At 40.7% G+C, this 18,580-nt stretch overlaps 1 protein-coding gene across 1 annotated transcript in view; it reads right to left on the minus strand.

The window, feature by feature from the left end:
- Window positions 1–7,135: 7,135 nt before the first annotated feature.
- Window positions 7,136–18,580, minus strand: part of RNF11 (ring finger protein 11) — a 33,856-nt gene continuing 22,411 nt past the window's right edge. The window contains exons 2-3 of the mRNA XM_082313625.1: window positions 10,981–11,150; window positions 7,136–10,393 (exon numbers count right to left, since the gene is read on the minus strand). Coding sequence (XP_082169751.1) covers window positions 10,222–10,393; window positions 10,981–11,150 — 342 coding nt within the window. The 3' untranslated portion in view covers window positions 7,136–10,221. The remainder of the gene's footprint in view (window positions 10,394–10,980; window positions 11,151–18,580) is intronic.

Below are 18,580 nucleotides of genomic sequence, written 5' to 3' on the forward strand. Positions count from 1 at the left end.
TAAAGGGGAACAATTGAAAAAACGAAACATCAAAACTTTAAAGATTCACGGATTTAATCTCAGCTATAAATGTTTGTTTGAATTCATACTGCTAGAAGTTGAGAAGGAAGCATCATTTTTTCCAAGTACGTACTTAGCTGAAATGGTGTGAGAAAATCTCAGTGCAGAAGAAACACAGCAGGGAGGAGCTCTGAATTCTGGGCATTTCCAATTGTGCATAAAAAGCTTCTCTTTTCCAGCTTTTACTTGTCATATTTTTGCTTCTATAAGAAACTTGATGGGGAAAAAAATGGTCTCCCTTATGCAAGTATCTTGACTTTTTCTTTAATTTGGTTTTCATGTCAAGTCCGCTGCTCATAGCAGCTGAATGATTTACCAAGGATTTGGTGGGGTCAGGCTGATGACAGTATAAAACTGCATAACTTCTTCTTTGACAAGTTTAAAAATGGGAGGTCCTTAGGAAACAGTTTTTTCATCAGAACAAACATAATTGGAAGTTTATATCCTATTTAAAGCACAAATCCTTGGAGGTCACTTAAGAAACAGCAATATTGCTCTGGCTGCACAGCAATGCAAAGTTACTGTGACGGTCAGTTCCTTCTTAAAACAATTGTTCTTAGGTTTGCCTAACTTGAGATGTCCATGTTTAAAGAGATCGTATGGCCATGTTGCCTGTATCAAGAAGCTGGGGTTGGAGCAGGCTGTCTTGGCACAGTGCTCTGCTTTTCACAAAGGAGAGCCCTTTATCTTTTTGCTCTTTATTGATCTTTTGGGGGAATTTCTGTGTAAGGGGCTTTGAGAATAGAGCAAAGAGCTAGCTCTGCTTTCCAATGGTGTCTACCATAGAATTGCTGCTTTTCTCCAAAACTGGTGAAGTCAGACGTAACATGTATTTGACTCGTATTTACCGTTCTGCAGGCTAGCTCCATGTTGTATGCCTGTGGTTTTTTGGGGCACACTTCTACCTCCCTTTTGAAAGAGCTTCTTCCCCAATGACCCATTCTGATATGTGGAGATGGGATGTCTTCTGACAGCCCTTTTTCTCCAATGGAGACGTTTGTCAGGAAGATTCATATCTATGTACCTCACAGTGAATATTCTTTCTAAAGTGATTGTTCCCAGCAGAAGAGAAAATTGACAGTTTATAGCTCTGCTTTTACCTCCTCTAAGGAAATGACATTGTTTTATAATTGCAAATTAATATGCAAGGAGACAGAACCACCTGTTCCTCAACATGGAGAACTTGCATTGTCTTAAAAATAGACACCCTTTATAAAAGTCTTCCCAAGTTAAAATCATAGGTGAAGAATGCATTTTTTTTAAAGTGACTTTCTCAGATAAATTCAGTTCAGATAAATTTCTCAGTTCAGATAAAATTCAGTATAAACAGTTATGCTATTTACGTATTGCACATCAAAACTTAAGTGTAAAAATTCAGTCATTCTTTGTATAGAATAAAAAAGATTCTTGTTCTATTTCATGCATATAACGCCTCTTCTTCCAGTTGTGTCCTTTTCAAATATTTTGGCAGTCTTAGCATCTTTTAAGCAAGCAATGCCATGAAAATTAGCATAAATTGTACTTTGCGGAAAGTGAACAATCCTTCCGACTGTAGATTCATCTCTAAGGCCACTGAAACACTCTGAAATTTCACCCACAACCGAGTTTCGCCTGATCTTTGCACAGAGGACATATTGTGCAATATGCCGTCAACTTCCCTGATTCTTCGCAGTGATGAAAAACCTGAGATTTTCATAGTCGTCTTTCGTTGAGCACAAACAGCAGTCATATCATGGACCTGATCTCCAGCTTCAGCTGAGGACTTTGTAGTTAGCCGCGATCAAGTCATCTGTGCTTTCACTCTGACTTTTTAGCTCCCAATCAACAGGAAATATTCACCTTCCTGATGCTACAACAAAGATTTACGGACTGTAATATTCTGAAGTCACTAAAGAAAGGTAACACCTTGCTTGCTAAAGGATGAATGGAAGGTCTGGTACATTGTCACTGCATACATTTTTCGATGTGTTACATTTTGAATTGCCTACCGTTACTCGTCATTCATCAATGTACTTCATTTTGATTCTCCTCCGTGGCTAGAGATCAAAACCTCAGTGGTGTCAGTCTGGGCTGGAAGGTCTGTGCTGGGATTGTTTTTCCATTGCTTCTCCTGAAGCTGCTGCATTCTGCCTGAAGCAGCTCTCCAGAATGGTAAATTGCTTCATCAGTCTGGAGCCCCAAGTACAATGAATTAGGGAAAGCACCACTGGTGTAAGTTCACAAACAGCTTCAGCATTCAGTATATTCACCTACCAGAAAACAGCAGATACTCTAATGGAATCACAAATCAAGGATTTTCAGCATGGCCTAAGATTCAGGAAACGTAAGTACTGCTTCACATGGATGTAGTCAACCCCTCATTTGCAGAAGCAGCACTTCCTTCTGCTTTCAAACATTGCATTGTCTGACCAGTGCTGCAGAAACCCACTCTGCATACTGGGCTTCGGCCAAAAAGTGCTGGTATCAACTCTTCTCAGTCCTCAGCAAAGGCAAAGAAGTTAACCAAAGGCAAACTACTAACTTGTATAGCAGAAAAGAGCTTTCTGCACTTGGTAGGACCTTTATCATAAAACTTAGAAACAGTGTTTCTTTTTTTATGTATTTTTTTAGTAGCATTGATAAGTCGTTTCCTGCCGATAGCTGAGGAGGGGTAGAAGTTACCTCAGTTTCACGCATGTCTGCAGCAATTGCCATGGCACCCCATGTGATATCGCTGTGCCATCTGAAAGTGGTAGTGGTCAGGAAGGGCAAAGCAGTTAAAACGAGCTTCGCTTTTATCATTAGATCTGATACGTGGAATCCAGGTATGTATGGTCTCTCATTAAACTGAAGGGAGGATATGGGCTGAAGAGCCAGCTGCTTATACCGAGGTCTGACGAGGTGTAACTACATCAACACCTAGCTCCTATAAATAACGCTAGATGAGGTAACCTGTTGGATGAAGAATAGTGGACTGAAGCTGAACCTGGTCACAGGTTTTCTTCATGATCAGAAGAGATTTTGATGAAGTCACAAACATGATGCAACCACTATTATTTGCAAACACACACTTATGATTGCTCAGCTAAACCAGTAGCATAGAAATATGCTTTCATTTATTACTGATACACAGTTCTATTACGACCTACAATTAACGTATTTTGTCATGGATGGTTAAAGACTGTCCCATTCTGACAGTGCCTAGCCTCAGGTTGTTTACACTGCAGTGATACAGCATTCAAAACTTTCTGTAGGAAACTTTGCCTTTTATAAAATATAGCAGCATAGAACAGGATCGTATCAAATATTTCCTCCCATTTCACGCTGTTTTCGGCATTAAATTCTGTATTAAGTTGAGTGCCTTACTATTTTTAGTTGGCCTGGGTCCAAGACTCCTACAAGATCATGGGATGATAGCTTTGACAGCTTGCATGCCTCTGGCCCAACAGAAGCATCAAGTAATGCTCCCCTGTGTGAAACAAGGCTTTCCTAGAGGTCAGTCCCAGAATGCAAAAGGCACTCCCAAGGGTTTAAATACAACACTCTCAGCCTCCAGTTCCACCTGCGGGGTGCGTTTCTTTGCCTTCTAAAGCATAAAAACATAGCAGCAAAGCAAATGTATATGAAATGACCAAAGCAATGCGTTCCACACAGTTCCCCCTCTGGGAGGAAGAGGAGAAGATAAAGAGGTGAGTCATGTTGTTTACTGCTGTACAGGAAAATGGTTAATGGTTGGAAACGTCACTGATGAGCAAGATTGGAAAGCCTGAACAGACTAGAAATGAACTTGCTTCTTTTCTCATTATGTTCTGCAAATAGCTTTTTGTGATAGATCATAAGTAAAGCATGTATTGGCAAGTATTTTAATTGAACGATTTGTCATCATAAAATATGTTTAAAGATGCTATCTAGGTTTGCTTCAGGTGTTTAAAAAAAAAAAAAAAATACAAATACTTTCTTTTAAAAACATGCCCAGTCAATCCCTGTCTCCAAGATTTATGAGCAGCGACAGAGCTAATAAATATCTGCATTGCACTGTGGTAAAATTCTGCATTGTGTTTGCTCTAAATTCAACAATGTTTTTGTAGGAGTAGGCTGTGTACCATTATTTTCTGGGCATTTTAAATCTCTGGACCTACTTACTTTCATTTCTGGCTAAACATAGGCAAAATGTTTATTTAGAATTATGTATTGTGTTCAATTCTACTTGCTTTGTCTCTCCTTGACTATTTTACAGAAAGAATACAAACCAGAGCAGTCACACACACCCCTGCGTGCTCTCTTTATGGTCTGCTTCAATTCAAAAAAGAAAAAGAAAATGAAAAAAAAAAAAGTGTTTATCTCGTGTTAGTCAAGTACTGTCACAACAGCTTTAGGTCTGTGGCTGAAAAGCAACGTAGCAATGTGGTGAGAAAGAGCAGATAAGTAGAAGCTGCAATATTCTGGACGCTTTTCATCTCTCACTGTTCCTTCTATCCTGCAGCACGCAAGGTGTGGAGGTAAGGAACCACTTCCTTAGCGCTGGAGCCGTACGGGCTGTTTGGCTGCAGTGCTGGAGCCACAGGGGCCATGCTTGGTGTCAGCAGTGCCATAGGTTCAGTTCTAGGATGGGCTGGTGTTTCATTTGTTAAAGTGGTGCTTTTCATGCTTTGGTAAAGATGTCTGCAGATTGCCTGCGTTGACTCTATCTGAAGATGCAAAACAGGAACTTTATCTCCAATGGTCAGCAGAGTTCAGTTAATCATTCTAGAGAGGAGAAGCAATGTTGTTTAACTCTACAAGATAGAATATATGGATCGTATTCAATGTCATCTTGATTTGGGTACAGTACCCAGTACTGCTGTCATCACTACCAAGGTTACACAGCCTCTGTTGGGCAGCTGCAACGTTTTTTTAGAAGCAACCAGCAGGGCCAGTTATGGTTTTGGTATTTGCTTTGGCCTTCATTCTTACGGCTCGTGGGTACCTGCGTCTTGGGTCAGGTTTCCGTTCCATGATGCTGGGCTCATCGCTGATGCGAATAATTCTTGGTATTCGTAAGGAACAGCAGGAACCTCATGGGTACTGCCTTTGCTACTCCCTATTGAAGTGTAGGATCTGTGACACACACACGCACACATATATATCAAAAAGTATATATAGATATACACAAAAAGTGTATGTATGTATACTCACACACACCAGTAGCAGGCTCTGTAGCCAAAGCTTTTTGAAAAGTTGTCAGAACTGTTTGAACTATTAAATTCAGCACTTGGAGGGGGAAAAAAAAAAAAGCTAAAGATATGAAGCAAAATCTTTGACACCTTTTCAGATGATGGCCGAGGAAAACGCGCAGAAGCTAAGGGCCTTTACTAACGGTTTGCTGTGGGAGCATGTAGGAAGCCGAGTGTGCAGTACATAGCCACCTACAAGGAGAAATCCCCAAACAAATGGGCAACCTAGCAAGATTAATCTTTTTCCCCTTGAATTTCTGCCTTGTCTGTCTCCCTCAATCTGCTTACCCAGTGTGCATTCTTGATTAGACAGGCAGCTACCACTAATGTGGCAGAAGGGTAGGAAAAAAAGATGCTAAAAAGGTGGAAGCGTGTCTGTCTGTCTGCAGCGACAATCCTGGCAAAAGTGCCTCTAGCGAGCCAGAGCAGGGCCTGTCGCGTCCAGGAAAAACCCTTGGTGCGGAGAGCCAGGGTGCACGGAATACGTGCAGCGAACTGAACGTTTACTGTTGTGTGCAGAGTTGTTGTTGAAATGCCTTATTTAAACTAAAGGCACATATTTTCTACGGGTTGGTGCTGCAATGAGTAGGCTTATGAAGTTATTTGTACTTGTTCTCCAACTGAGAGGACAGAGAAGGTTTGGGGGCTTTTTGTTTGCTTGCAGTACGGCTGGCCCCCTCTTGCTGAGTAAGTACATACCTTTGTGCTGCTAGAAACACGTACAGGCATTTCACAATTTTTTTTTTCCATTGTATAGATTCCTCTCTGCAGCTTTTGCTTAGCTAAGTGTCTGTGCAGAGTGGATATTGTAATAAATCAGTTGCTAGCATGCAAATAGTTACTTCTGCTTAAATCAAAAAGATGCTTTTGCAGTGTGTTCGGACTGTTCTTTTTATCAAAAGGCATTAACTTTGCATTTCAGACCAAGAATTCAAAGCCCCTAACTCTTATCCCAGAACAGGTTTAAATGCAAGATAATCTACAAAGGATGGTTAGCATAAATTATATTCTTCAAAGTTCAGTGCTATCTAAAAGGGAAAGTTAATCCTTGAAGCTAATTTTTATTCTGGGTATTAGATCAAGAAGTGTTCTTCTGAACAGATTTTATTCATGTTTTTTATAGGTTATCAACTAGTATGTATGTTTTTAATAAAAATGTGATGTCTGTAATAAACTATTTGTAATCAGCTAGCATCCACTTTGTTTCTAAATCCATTTTAATCCAGAATTTAACTGATGAGAGGCCTTGTATGTTTGGTTTCAGCCATCCTGTTATTTATTTAACTGACAGTCTGACTCAGAAGAATTTTCATCTTTACGACGATTGCCCAAGGACAGGAAATGTCGAAGTCTTGAAACTGTGGCAACTGAAGTAAGTTCAAGTAATCCCTCAGCCTAGAAACATACGCTTCTACCACTGCGAGGAGAGGACTGTCAGCCTTCCAACCACCCGATTGCTTTCAGCCCTGGGAAGCTGCAAGACAGTAGGAACTTTTAAAATCTTATGTGGTTAAAGCTCTTCTACACCACTAGCTCCTCACAAAGAAATTCTGTGGGCTTTTTGTTTGTTTGTGTACAAATTTTATGATTCTCTCCCAGATTTACATAATGAACTGGCAACAAGTAACAAGGATTATCGTCTTTAAACGTAAAATGATTAAAGTGGTAATTCCAGTAGCATGAAAGAATTTTTAAGCATGAAGGTCTGTCTTTATAAAAGTGAGTATTCATTACTTGTCCTTGCATCTCTTTTTCCTCAGATTTATGGGAATTTTGTTTTCTTGTGTTGTATGAGAAAATCCTACTACAATCTGCAAGTGTAACCTAACGCTTTCCCTGCTGGGCAGGCATCGGTGGATGTTGGCGATGCCCTTGGTCCCTACCTGCTCTGTTTCTGTGGCACTTCTGTGGCAGCTCTTAGTCTCTAAATGGGACAGCAGGTTGCTGCGAGAGGCCGCGGTGTCCGGCAGCGACTGGGGGTGTGTGGACTTTCGAAGTCGGCGTCTCTTGCATTGTTGCCTGGAATTGCAGAGGCTTGAGCCTGATGATCCACTCAGCTATTTCTGGGTCTGTGCCAGGCTCCTTTTGCAGTTACGGTTCTGAAGTACAGACACTGTTCTTGCACTGAAGCTTTTCATCATACTGCAGAATCCCTACAAAATGCTTTAAAGCAACATTTTTTCATGACTTTTGATGCACCTACAAACTTGGTTACTTACACACAGTAGCTGTAAGAGTATTTTTTTTCTTCCAATCGCTTTGCAGACATTTTACTGTGGGCCTGTCCACCTGGAAACATACAGCCCTGGCATAAGAAGGGCTATGGCTGAACAGGTCCAGGTGAACAAGAGCTGAGCTACAGTGGACGCTGGTTAGGAAACAGCTGTGCTGTAAATGGACTGTCTAATATGTTTGAAGTGTAAGTAATTTATTAGACACCCCTGAGACAGGAGGCAAATATTATCTTCACCTTACAGATGGTGGAATTAAGACACAGATCTGTTTTCACAACGGTAGCTAAAATTCAGGTTACAGATTATTTTGTGTTAAATTCGGATCAATTACTTTTTTTTTAATTAAAAATCATCCAGAACAGCATTGCACCTAAAAACTTGAAAAATCATTTGATTTATTTGTTATATTTACACATTTGTCTTTAAGCTAAAATTTGAACTTTTTGGAATGTCTTTGTGTAATCAACTCTAGTTTTAGCCCTTCACACCTTTTTGCTATTTAACAAGTATTCTAATAAAAGCAATTTTTTTCCCTTAGCCCAGTAAGTATATCAGTGTTAAAAGTTCAACTATACAAAGTGCCTAGAAAAGCATTCAGCTCAGTAACTGGTCACTTCATATTTCTTTTAAATCCTTCTTAATCAAGCCTTGTAATAAATAAAGACTAATACCAACATGACAACGCTGTTTTTTCAAATTGTTCATTTGCCAGTTTTTACAAGATAAAGAAATTAATACTTTATGTGGACACTGTTTTACCAAAAAAAAAAAAAAAAAAAAAAGAGAAACCAAACCCCCAAAACAAAATCCAACACCCCAAAAGAAACAGACAAAAGGAGGACACAAAGGAACACATATGGAATGATGAAAAGGAACAATGATACTGCACAACTTCAGGTCTCTCTTCCCAGATTTTGATCCGTGTAATTAGGTATGTATGAATTCAGCAAACAAATTGCGTCCAGATAAATGTGTAGCAATTTGAGTGACTCTACCCCTGTGGACTGCTTTCAGTGCCTTCTGACTGCTATTTGGAGTTCTCCAAGAGAGGAGGTTGCTGTCAGCTGCAGGAATAATAAATAAATCAACATGTTGATTCTACACTTTGCTGACCAACCCTTCAAAAAATTATCCGTAACATGCACAATTCTTTTATATTGTAAATACACTAAGTCTTCAAAGTACTTGAGTCTTTAAACACAACTTGTTGTATCAAGCACTGAAACTATAGATGAAAAACAATCAATCAAGAACATTCCCTGATTTGTTGTGGTTAACTTGAGATTGCATCTCATTTTCCAAGACCAGGACTTGTCAATGTATCAGCATTGCGCTGAATGTATACAAGTCACAGTAGGGTACATTGGGGGGGGGGAGAAAAAAAAACAACCATGCTAAGTGGAGAAAAGGTCTTTACAGCTACAATCTTTGCTAGATCGTCTCTTAACAAGCACATACCGTTTGCTACAGAAATGAGCTAATTGTGTCATTCTGGCTATAGCAGTACTTCTCCCCCACCTCCCCCCCGCTAGTATGACAGTCCGTGTTTATATAAACTTTGCAATTAGGTGCAGAACAAAATATATTTTTCTCGTATCTGATTTCATACCTATTTGGTGCACTGATGTGTCTGTCAGCCAGCAGGGCTTAAGAGATACATTTAATACAGGAGACTGAGATACAGTATGTTTATTCTTAACTTCTGATAACCTAAGAACTACAAGAACAAGAGATGCAGTATCCATTTGCTATGATCCAAGACAACCATTTTTAGGGAGAAAAAAAAGTAGAATAAGTGATCAATGCTAACACTACGTTAGTTCCAAATTTTTTTTTTCCGTCATGGTAGCTTAACTTTATTGTCCATCTGGCCCACTTTTAACCTGATCAAGTTAAAGGCGACGTATTGAAGTTTAAGGACTGTTGTTTCATCAAAACCGAAGCAAGCTATAAAAAACATGAAACCATAATTTCACTGTAGGACTTGTTTCACATCTTCGTATTCCGCATCACTTGTAGAAAAGGGATAATGCATCTCAGTTTGCTTACAAGCTAGGAGATCACTTTGAAGTCTGCATATTCCTAACTGCAAACAAAATATAGCACTTTTAACAGGTTATAAATAAACTGGTTTTCAAGCATAGAGCCAGCCCAACAATAACAATACACTATTAAAAAGACCTAAGGCAATGAATTCCATCTCCAATGGAAAAAAAAAAAAAGAAAAAAAAAAAAAGAAAAAGAGAACTGTGCAAACAAGCTTAAAACTATTTCTTTGTGCCAGTGTTATAAAATGTAGATTTCAATAAAGCCTTGACCCAAATGCCAGGACTTGTGAAAAGAATCAGAACAAAACTGGTTACTTTATTTAGGAAAAAAAAATACTCTTATCTTGCTGCTAATAAAATCGGATACACGCAGTTTAAACATTTACAGTTGCTGTAACACTTTACACAATTCCTATATATGGGTGTAAGAACAAACATTAAAAGACAATGGTGGGTCAAGGCTTTACATTAAAAATAACAACCTACTTTTCTAAAGTCTCTAAAATACTATGTTTTTCCCAATATTTGCAGCCATTCAGGAATATTTTTATTTATTTATTTATTAGGAAATGTATACTTTGTGCATGATCTTAATTCCTAATTCCTGGCTCTTTGGGCTGAATGACAAAAGGATCAAACCCATTAAAGTGGATGGTCTCCTTGAAGGTTCAGTGGAGAAACCCTGGCTCAGTTAGTCTCATACGATGAAAGCAGTGCTGCATCCACTGGCTCCATGCAGGATGGACAGGTAAAGGATCTCATCAACCAGTCATCTATACAGTCCAGGTGGTAAATGTGCATGCACGGCAGAAATCGGATAGGGTCCCCATAAACAAAGTCCATCATACAAATGACACATCTGGGGGGGGAAAAAAAATCATAAAAATGTTTAGACTCCTGTTACGACACTGGAAATGAAAAGTAGTGTAATACCTGCTCCTGGGTATGTTTGAGTCAAACTTTAGCACTTGCAGCTACTGTGAGGAGTTCTTAGCTCTGTCAGTGCTGGCTCCACCAAGCACTAGATATCGTTGGTGTTTCTTTTGTAGTATGTGCCCACGCTTACAACGCTAGTGAGGGCAGGAAGCCTTCTGTAGGCATGGAAGGGGCCGCTCAGCAGAGTGCATAAAATTAGAAATGGTGAAAGGGAGCCATAAAAGTGAAGAACTAATGTGAAATTATTCCCCGGTGAAGAGAGGATAAAGAGGAAAAAAACCTCTTAAGAGCATGAATTACACAGGTCGGGAAAGCAAGTTTCACCTTAACAGGAAAACAAGCGAGAATAAAGGAAAGAGCCTTCTGCATGGTCATTTTTGTCAGAAGGCTACATTACGTTACAGTCCCTGAAAATAAGGCAAAGTCAGGAGGACAAGATCACGTTTCCCAGAGCAATATCATAAACCAATGCAACAGCCACATTAGTTCAGTTAGGTTTCCATAACTTACTCTCTGATCTTCTTCTCGGAGCCGTCTCTTCCAGGATCATAGACTCCTTTAGGTAGATGCTGAATAAGGCCTATCCTCTGCGCTATTCTGATTTGTTCCTCTTCTGTCAGCTGTGTTGCTAGCCGAGTCTGGCTAGGAGTCGGGTGATAAACAGGAACAGGGACCTGCTCCTAAAATGAAAATATTTCAGTTAAAAAAAAACACAGAGGCTTTCCTAGCATTTCATAGCACAGTACAGGCAACGTATGTAACTTTCCCTCTCTCAGTCCTACAAATGTCTATAATCTCCCACTCCTACTTTGCCATTTTGGGGCTATAATTATATTGACTATGGGATAAAGAATCGAGGCCAGTATCTTGAGCAAGGAGCTGCTCCTGGTTGTTCTCTGCAAAAGCTTTTTATCTCCAGGAACCGTTCATCCATGAAATACACGTACAACAAACTCCACATGACAGCAGGCAAATAAACCTTACAGGCACCTGGCAAACTGCTAAGATATGAATTGAACATAATGGCTGAGGAAGCTCCCCCAGTATTTGCAACTAAAAGTAGGGGTTTTTACATTTAGGAAGACTTATTTGCAAAGATGAGGACAGTGCCTACTCTTAAGGGTTTTAGAGAGTGCCTACTCTTCAGGGTTTTAGAGAGGAAGGTTTTATTGGTTCTGTAATAACTAAAATTTATGCGAACTGTTCTGGGCCACACAAGTGCCAATCCAGAATTGCAGATTTAATTCTTGTGTGTTTAAAAAAATAATGTCACCTGGACAATAAAAAGAATAGCTTAAGTAAGTAATCCAAGTTTTACATTTGTTCTCATACATTAATATGATTTTTACAAGTTCTCCCAAGCTGGACTTCAACTGCTGTATGTTTAAAGTACCTATTTCCCAAACAAAAAATATAGCATAATAGCAGTCAGTCCTCTACCGCATTTCTCAGAAGCTTCTTTTGAATATTAATGAACCTTAGATCAGATATTTTTACTAACATTTATATTAACATGGTACTTATTTTACTTGCTTTTAAGGCACTTTTTTGGACATAAATACCAATTTTGAACAGGAGATACTATTAGGACAGTATTGGCCAGTAGCCATAAAGCTACTGTTAATAGGGAGACTATTTCTTGCAATAGGCCTATTTTAATGGTACTTCGTAAACAGCAGAAAAAAATTCAACTTATAGATGTGTTCTGAAAATAAACCTAATGCATCGGAGACACAATAGCATCAATTCATCTTCTTGAAAAAATGCAAAAGTTGACGTTTCAGAGGACATCATTGCTGCAAAACAAGCAGACTGCGGGAGTGTGTGCAGCTGCGCCGCAGGAAGCGCTGATGCAGCACCCATCACCTCCGACGAAGTTCCCGTTGCCAAACTCCCCCTCTCATCACTGACACGGGGAAGACGTGGGCCTTCACCGTCTGTGACGGAGCAACCACCTTCTGAATGCACGTGTCCTTACGGAGTACAGGCCACTGTGGGCACCGCCAGATACTTGAGCAGCAGGAGCACAGCTGCGCTCCCCTCTCCTGTTCCCTCTTTGCCTTTCGGCCTGCTCCGGCAGTGCTCTAGTGCAGTGTTCAGTGTTCAGCTGACACCAGCACCTGGCAAAGTCCAGATACGGGGTTTAACGCATATAATACTGCGCTTGTAAAACCTGATAAAGCGATTCTTCTGTCACTGCTAGGAAGCATGGCAAGCAGACAGACAGGACTCCTGGAAGGCCCACGGGGCGCACAGCCTCTCGCCAACCGATGCTGGGGGTGCCCAACAGCAGAAGTCCTTGCTCATCAAAAATACAAGTCTGCCTGGCAATTCTTCTTTTCTTTTAACACAGAGCCTACCACTTGCAATTCAGCTGTGGGGTAAAATTCAGAGTCTTCTCTTAATTTAGCTACACTAGGATTCCCCCCTCCGATTCCCTAGCAGAACTCGGAGGAATTATGAGAAGGTTCAAAAGACAAAATGCCAGTGGTTCTCTAAGCTTGATTAATTTCCTGACTACTCTAATTTCACAGAATCACATATTTCTTCTAGATCAGCTGCCTTTTAATGGATTAAATTATCTAAAGTATTCTCTAATCGTAGTTTGGAGAGGGAAAAGCACCAGCTGAAGCTAGGGATGACCTATCGGATATAACAGTATTCATGAAGTGCCTCTGCAACCTTTGGTGCCAGCAAAATACAGTATTTTTTCCCCTCCCAAACGCTGTAGACCCTCTGCACTGAACACATCAGCTCGAAGCAGAGCCCAGTTTTATATTTCCAGAACCTAACACCACAAACTGTCAGTAACCCTTTTTTCCCCAAGGCTTTGCTAGACTTCTTTGGACAGATTATTAAATCAATAGCAGAAGGCATTACTGCCAGCTCCTTTATTTGTTACAAAGGCGTACAGAACACTTAGCATTTGGAGAGAGATGCACCCTCCCTCCCATCTTAGAAAAAAGGAGGAGCAGTATAACTACCCGCATGCATGGCACGGGTTGGCGCTAATAAGGGCAGGAGGAGGGGAGGCTACTGTATTTAACACGGCTCCCCTTCGCAAAACCACGACTGCAAGCGATAATGCAGAAATACAAGGAAAGGCAAAAACAGGAGGAGGAAAAAAAGGTCCAAGAAACTCTCAAAATGTCTGAAAGTAGCAGTGACAACTGACAGCGAATGCCTATAGCAGAAGAGCAGCAAAGCGATCATCTCGGCAGAAATTATACAGCAAAAGGAAACTACAGTTAAGCAAGAATCTGTTGTGAGTTGAAACTACCACATTTGGACAACTCTGAAATCAGAAATCAGTCATGCTATCCAACTGATGAATGCTTCGGTTAAGTTTTGGACAGTAAATTAACACAACTTTTAAGCCTGTAATAGGCCAAACAAGAGCAAAACCTCTTCCCCTTGTTCTGGTCTTTTACAGGCACTAGCTGCGAGCGACCATCAAGGGACCACGTACTTGGGGAACCCATTTCTGCATTACTGCAGTGCCCCTCTCCCATGGGTGTCGTCTTCCCCACGGAGGCCCGAAGAAGAGGGGCCTGATGGATCCCCGGGGCCCCCGTCCCATGCCAAATATACACAAATGCTTTCCCAACCGCCAGCGCTGTATGGAAACGCTCCTCCTTTTGGCGCCCTGTCTCGGGTTCCCTCCCCGCAGAGCCACCACCCTGCGCTACATGTCTGACATAGCCAATTAAGGCAGGAATTTATCGTTGCCAGCTGTGGGCTTCTATAATTTCACATACTAGACAAGAATCTCTTGTCAGATGAGTAACTCTGGGTGAAAATGGTGCCGTCTTTCACCATGACGTCTTCATGCTTGTGAATATGAAAAACTGGGGTTGGTGTGACTCCCAAGCTGTTGTGAAAAATGCGTAAATTGTACTACTGTAAATAAAAGAGAGTGACCGCTCGATACGCGTGATCTGGGGCGCTTCTTTAACACGCTGTCCGGTGGCACTTTAATCTCGCTTCCCGATTACTATTAAAAGCCTGCCCAAACAGAGCTTGCAGGCCACTGGATACAAACAAACCAGCAAAATGGAAGAACACAGCCGCACGCATTGCAGAGTCAAATTATAGGGTATACTGACAATGACCTTGTCAAGCCAGTCCTCTGCCCTCCAACAGATAAAAAGAAAAGGTGTGTTTATACCTGTATGGTTCTAAAAATATTTTAAACTATTTATGCATGAGAATATGAGAGCCCAGATTTCTCTGACTCAGTTAGCTGAAGCAACATTCGGTATCCCCAGAGGGGTCAAAGTAAGAGATGGAGTAGATTGCATGAAGTGCTCCCTCACCTAGACCCTGACTACCAGCCATCAGTCAAGCTGGCCTCCTTCAGCCCCCGGTAGCCCCGCTGGCGTGCACCCAGGCCGGCCCCGCACGCAGCCGCCGCCGCATCGCCGCACCGGCAGCTGCATCCTCTGGTTTCTCCGCTGCCAAATCTCTGAAGCATTTCTGGAAGTTAAGCTCATCTGAGAATAATTTCAAGCCACCTGTAAGGACAGAGTGCAGCCCTACCTGTGTGGGTTTATCACGCCTTTGCAACTCTTCCACAGTTTAACATGGCTACTTTTATCAACCCGCGTTAAGGCAAGGTCCTGCTCGCTCCAGCGTGGGTATTCAAGGGTAACGATGTGAGGATTCGAGACTTCAGTCAACTTATATTTGTAGCTAGATGCTCCCTGATGTGTATATATAAAAAAGATTGTATTACCCAAGTAATCATTATTTTAGTCTCAAGATGAGCATGAATGTATTGCTCTGGTGTCTCACTTTTCCCTTATCTACCATGGAAAATGTTTTTGCAGACAAAATTACGAAATACCGAACTTCTAGCCAAAGTCTGTGTTATTTATCATTTGATAAAAGATGTCAGGCATGTCAAACTAAGATGAAATTTCATGTTAACTCTATTCCTCCATACAAAAAAAAAAAAAAACTAAAAAAGGCCAAAACAAATAATCAAAACCACGTATTAGTGTCAGGCAATGAAATAAAAATAACTTTCTGGCACTTATTTTGCTTTAATCAATTATTTTTTTTCCCATATGAATTTAGTAATGATGAAACATCTCAGATGGCCAGAGTCCTGGAGATACAGTTTTTCTTGTTCACAAAGTGGGTGGTGTTAGCCCAAGTCTCCCTGGCTGTCTGTGCACAGAAATCATTCGTTCCTGATGTTTATTCAGCCCTTAAATAACAGCATTAATTTAGGCTCGAGGACTACAGCAGGGTTTGGGTCTCCATCTCACCCTGCCTCCTCCTCCTTGGGGGGGGTGGGATGGGGGAGGAATCATAGAGGGCATCTGGAGGCCTGCATTTTTCACTTCTAATGAAAATAAACAAACATTTTCACACATGGCTTAAAAGACCCAGATGCTGTGTTTCTGCATGCAGCTTCCCAAGCACGCTTTGGGTTCTCACCTAGAAAAAGGAGGTTTCATCAAGCACGATTTTTAGTTTGAAGTTTTCTCTTCAAAGCAACTTACCTTGGTTACTTATGCTGCTGTAAATCTGCTTTTCTCTTGTTTTACAGCATTTTCATCTTGTTTTTGCAAGTGCAATGAATTTGTAATACTCTGAAAACAGGTCAGTGGTAGATCAGAAACTCTTAATCCCTGGATAAAGATTATTTTAAGGTCCCTCTACGCCACATATCAGCAGTATGTTATCAGGGCTTCTGTTTGTTTGTTGTTTTTAATAGTTGCACCAACATGCACAAATTATTCTTTCAGGAAGGTCAAAGGTGAGATGAATAATTCATAACATCTAATAGTTCCAGAGGTTAAAGTACCACTGCTGTCCCCGAGAATCCTGTCTACAGCCACCTGCTTTCCACTATGGACTGCTTTGCTTGGTTTCCATCCCTTAATTTTCTTCCTCCTCTAATCCAACGCTCTCAGTGTGTCTCACCCTGGGATATTTATTTGCATTTTAACACCAGATCAACAGCATATCTGTTAATTCAGCCCGACAAAGAAGACAAACATATTCCTAGCTATGTTTATCCTACGTCTTTTCTACATCTTTTTAAATACCAGTAGGTATAGCGCTTACACTCCTTGCAGTTGCTGCCTAATTAATTAATGCAAATACAACAGTTCAATTTGAATTTCCCCAGTCGTTCCCACCGCTCTTTTTTGAAATCCCTTCGATATGCAAATGCCTTTCTTGAAATGTGTTGTCTGAAAGCAGCCGCACTGGTTCGCATACAGCTGCGTCAGGGCCACATAGGCTTTACTGCTCACCAGCCCTCAAACTGATCTCGGGAGTGGCCTGGCCTCTCTGCAGCTCTAACAGCCTTGCAGCATCGCTGCCTCATCATCACTATACAAATCTTGCAGCCTGGCTGCTTCCCAGTTTTCTCACCTCTAAGGTGAGATGCTTAGCAGGAAGCCTAATAACTAATCTGGACAAGAAAAACTTCAGTTTCTAGATGTAAAGTCAGGAGGTGAGAAAAGAAAAAAAAAAAAAAAAAAAAATCTTTTGCGTTTTTTTTTGCAAAATCCCCGCTGAATTTTATGAAATATTCTCTTCTTGCTTCTTTATTACTCATAAGGAACTCGCGGGGATGATGGTCCAAGGACCTTTTCTGTGAATGCCATTCTGATCTGGGTGAAAAGACTCAAACTCCATCCATATGTGAATACACATTTTGAAATAATATCCTCCCCCAAGACATATTACTGTAAAATCACTCGCCATTATAATGTGCATTATATGACAACTACAGCTTACTTTAATAACCCTTAAAATATTACAAGCAGCCTGCCAACTATAAAAACCTTTTCCTGCCATATAGAAGAGAACAGTTCATTTATAAAGCTGAATACCAGTTGCTATAAAATACCATGTAATGAAATCGTTACCCAGTCTTTTCTATTCCTGCTTCCAGGTAGCCAGTCAGTATAAATAACTGCAATAGCTGAACACTTATGCTAAAAAGTTCTTTTGAAAGAAAAATCCCCTCCTCTCACCTCACTTGGAGGAGACACCTGGGACAGACAGCCAGATCAGACACACACGTGTGCACGAGAGGAGCTGTTCTGGCACAAGCTGGAATCTAAAGCACGGGTTTGTCTAGCAGACCCCATTCACTTAACAGTAATATAGTCAGAAAAGAGAATTAAACATTAAATTAACACTGCATTAAGCAAAACTAACTGATCCTTTACCAAATTTTCAAGCATTCCAAAGACTGATTCCCTTTGTTAATGTGAGAAGCGTGAAGATCCAAGTAGTTTTCTCCCAACAAATAATAATGCTTTTTAAAACAGATTCATTGCACCACTCTACTAAATACACGTTCACCTTTAAATATGATTCCAAGTCTTTGCATTTCTCAGGATTCCCACATTCCTCCCTAAAGAGACTAATCACAGAATTTAAATTTTGAATGTACATTTGATTCATCTGGAACTTGAAGGCCAATAAATGTATACTTAATTTTTAAGACTTATTAAGGGATTGCTCTGCTACCACTGCTTGCTGGAGAGAGCTTACTTTAACTCTTCATGACCATTTTAAATAAAACCACTTTACTTTTACTTTCCTTTGTTTGATATATTCCTTGATAAGTTTAATGGCACTGAAGGACAAAAAAAAACCAAACCCACAACATACAAAATTTCACATCTCAGTTTTGGCTCTGAAGTTTTATTAGTATCACCGTTATCATTTAAATATTCAATAGAGAATTTGCATGAAGAAATAAACGTGTGCACTAGCATCTTCCTGGTCCATAGCCAGTAAGAAAGACAGCAACGCTCCAAAACCCAGCAAGGGCCCCCCTGCACCTGGGTTGCGTTCAGGTTTGTACACGCTTCCCACCAGGGTGCTCTTAAGGGAAGATTAATAAGAATTCTGGCGTTGTAGGAATTGAGCATTGTAGATATGGTCAGTAATTAATGTAACAACAGCCTAAGGAAAGAGCCTGCAACAGAGGAGAGGAACCTGCAGAATCTGCGCGGCGTTTCTCCAGCTGCTAACACCAATTAAGCAGCAACGCCCGGCTTGAGTCATGTATCATTTCAGAGGGAGGTGTTTTTTGGCGAATGCCACAGTGGTTCTGCAGCGATGGCATAGCCTC

Source organism: Platalea leucorodia (assembly GCF_965183815.1).
Source record: "Platalea leucorodia genome assembly, chromosome: 5".
In the NCBI taxonomy this organism is placed as follows: Eukaryota; Metazoa; Chordata; class Aves; order Pelecaniformes; family Threskiornithidae; genus Platalea; species Platalea leucorodia.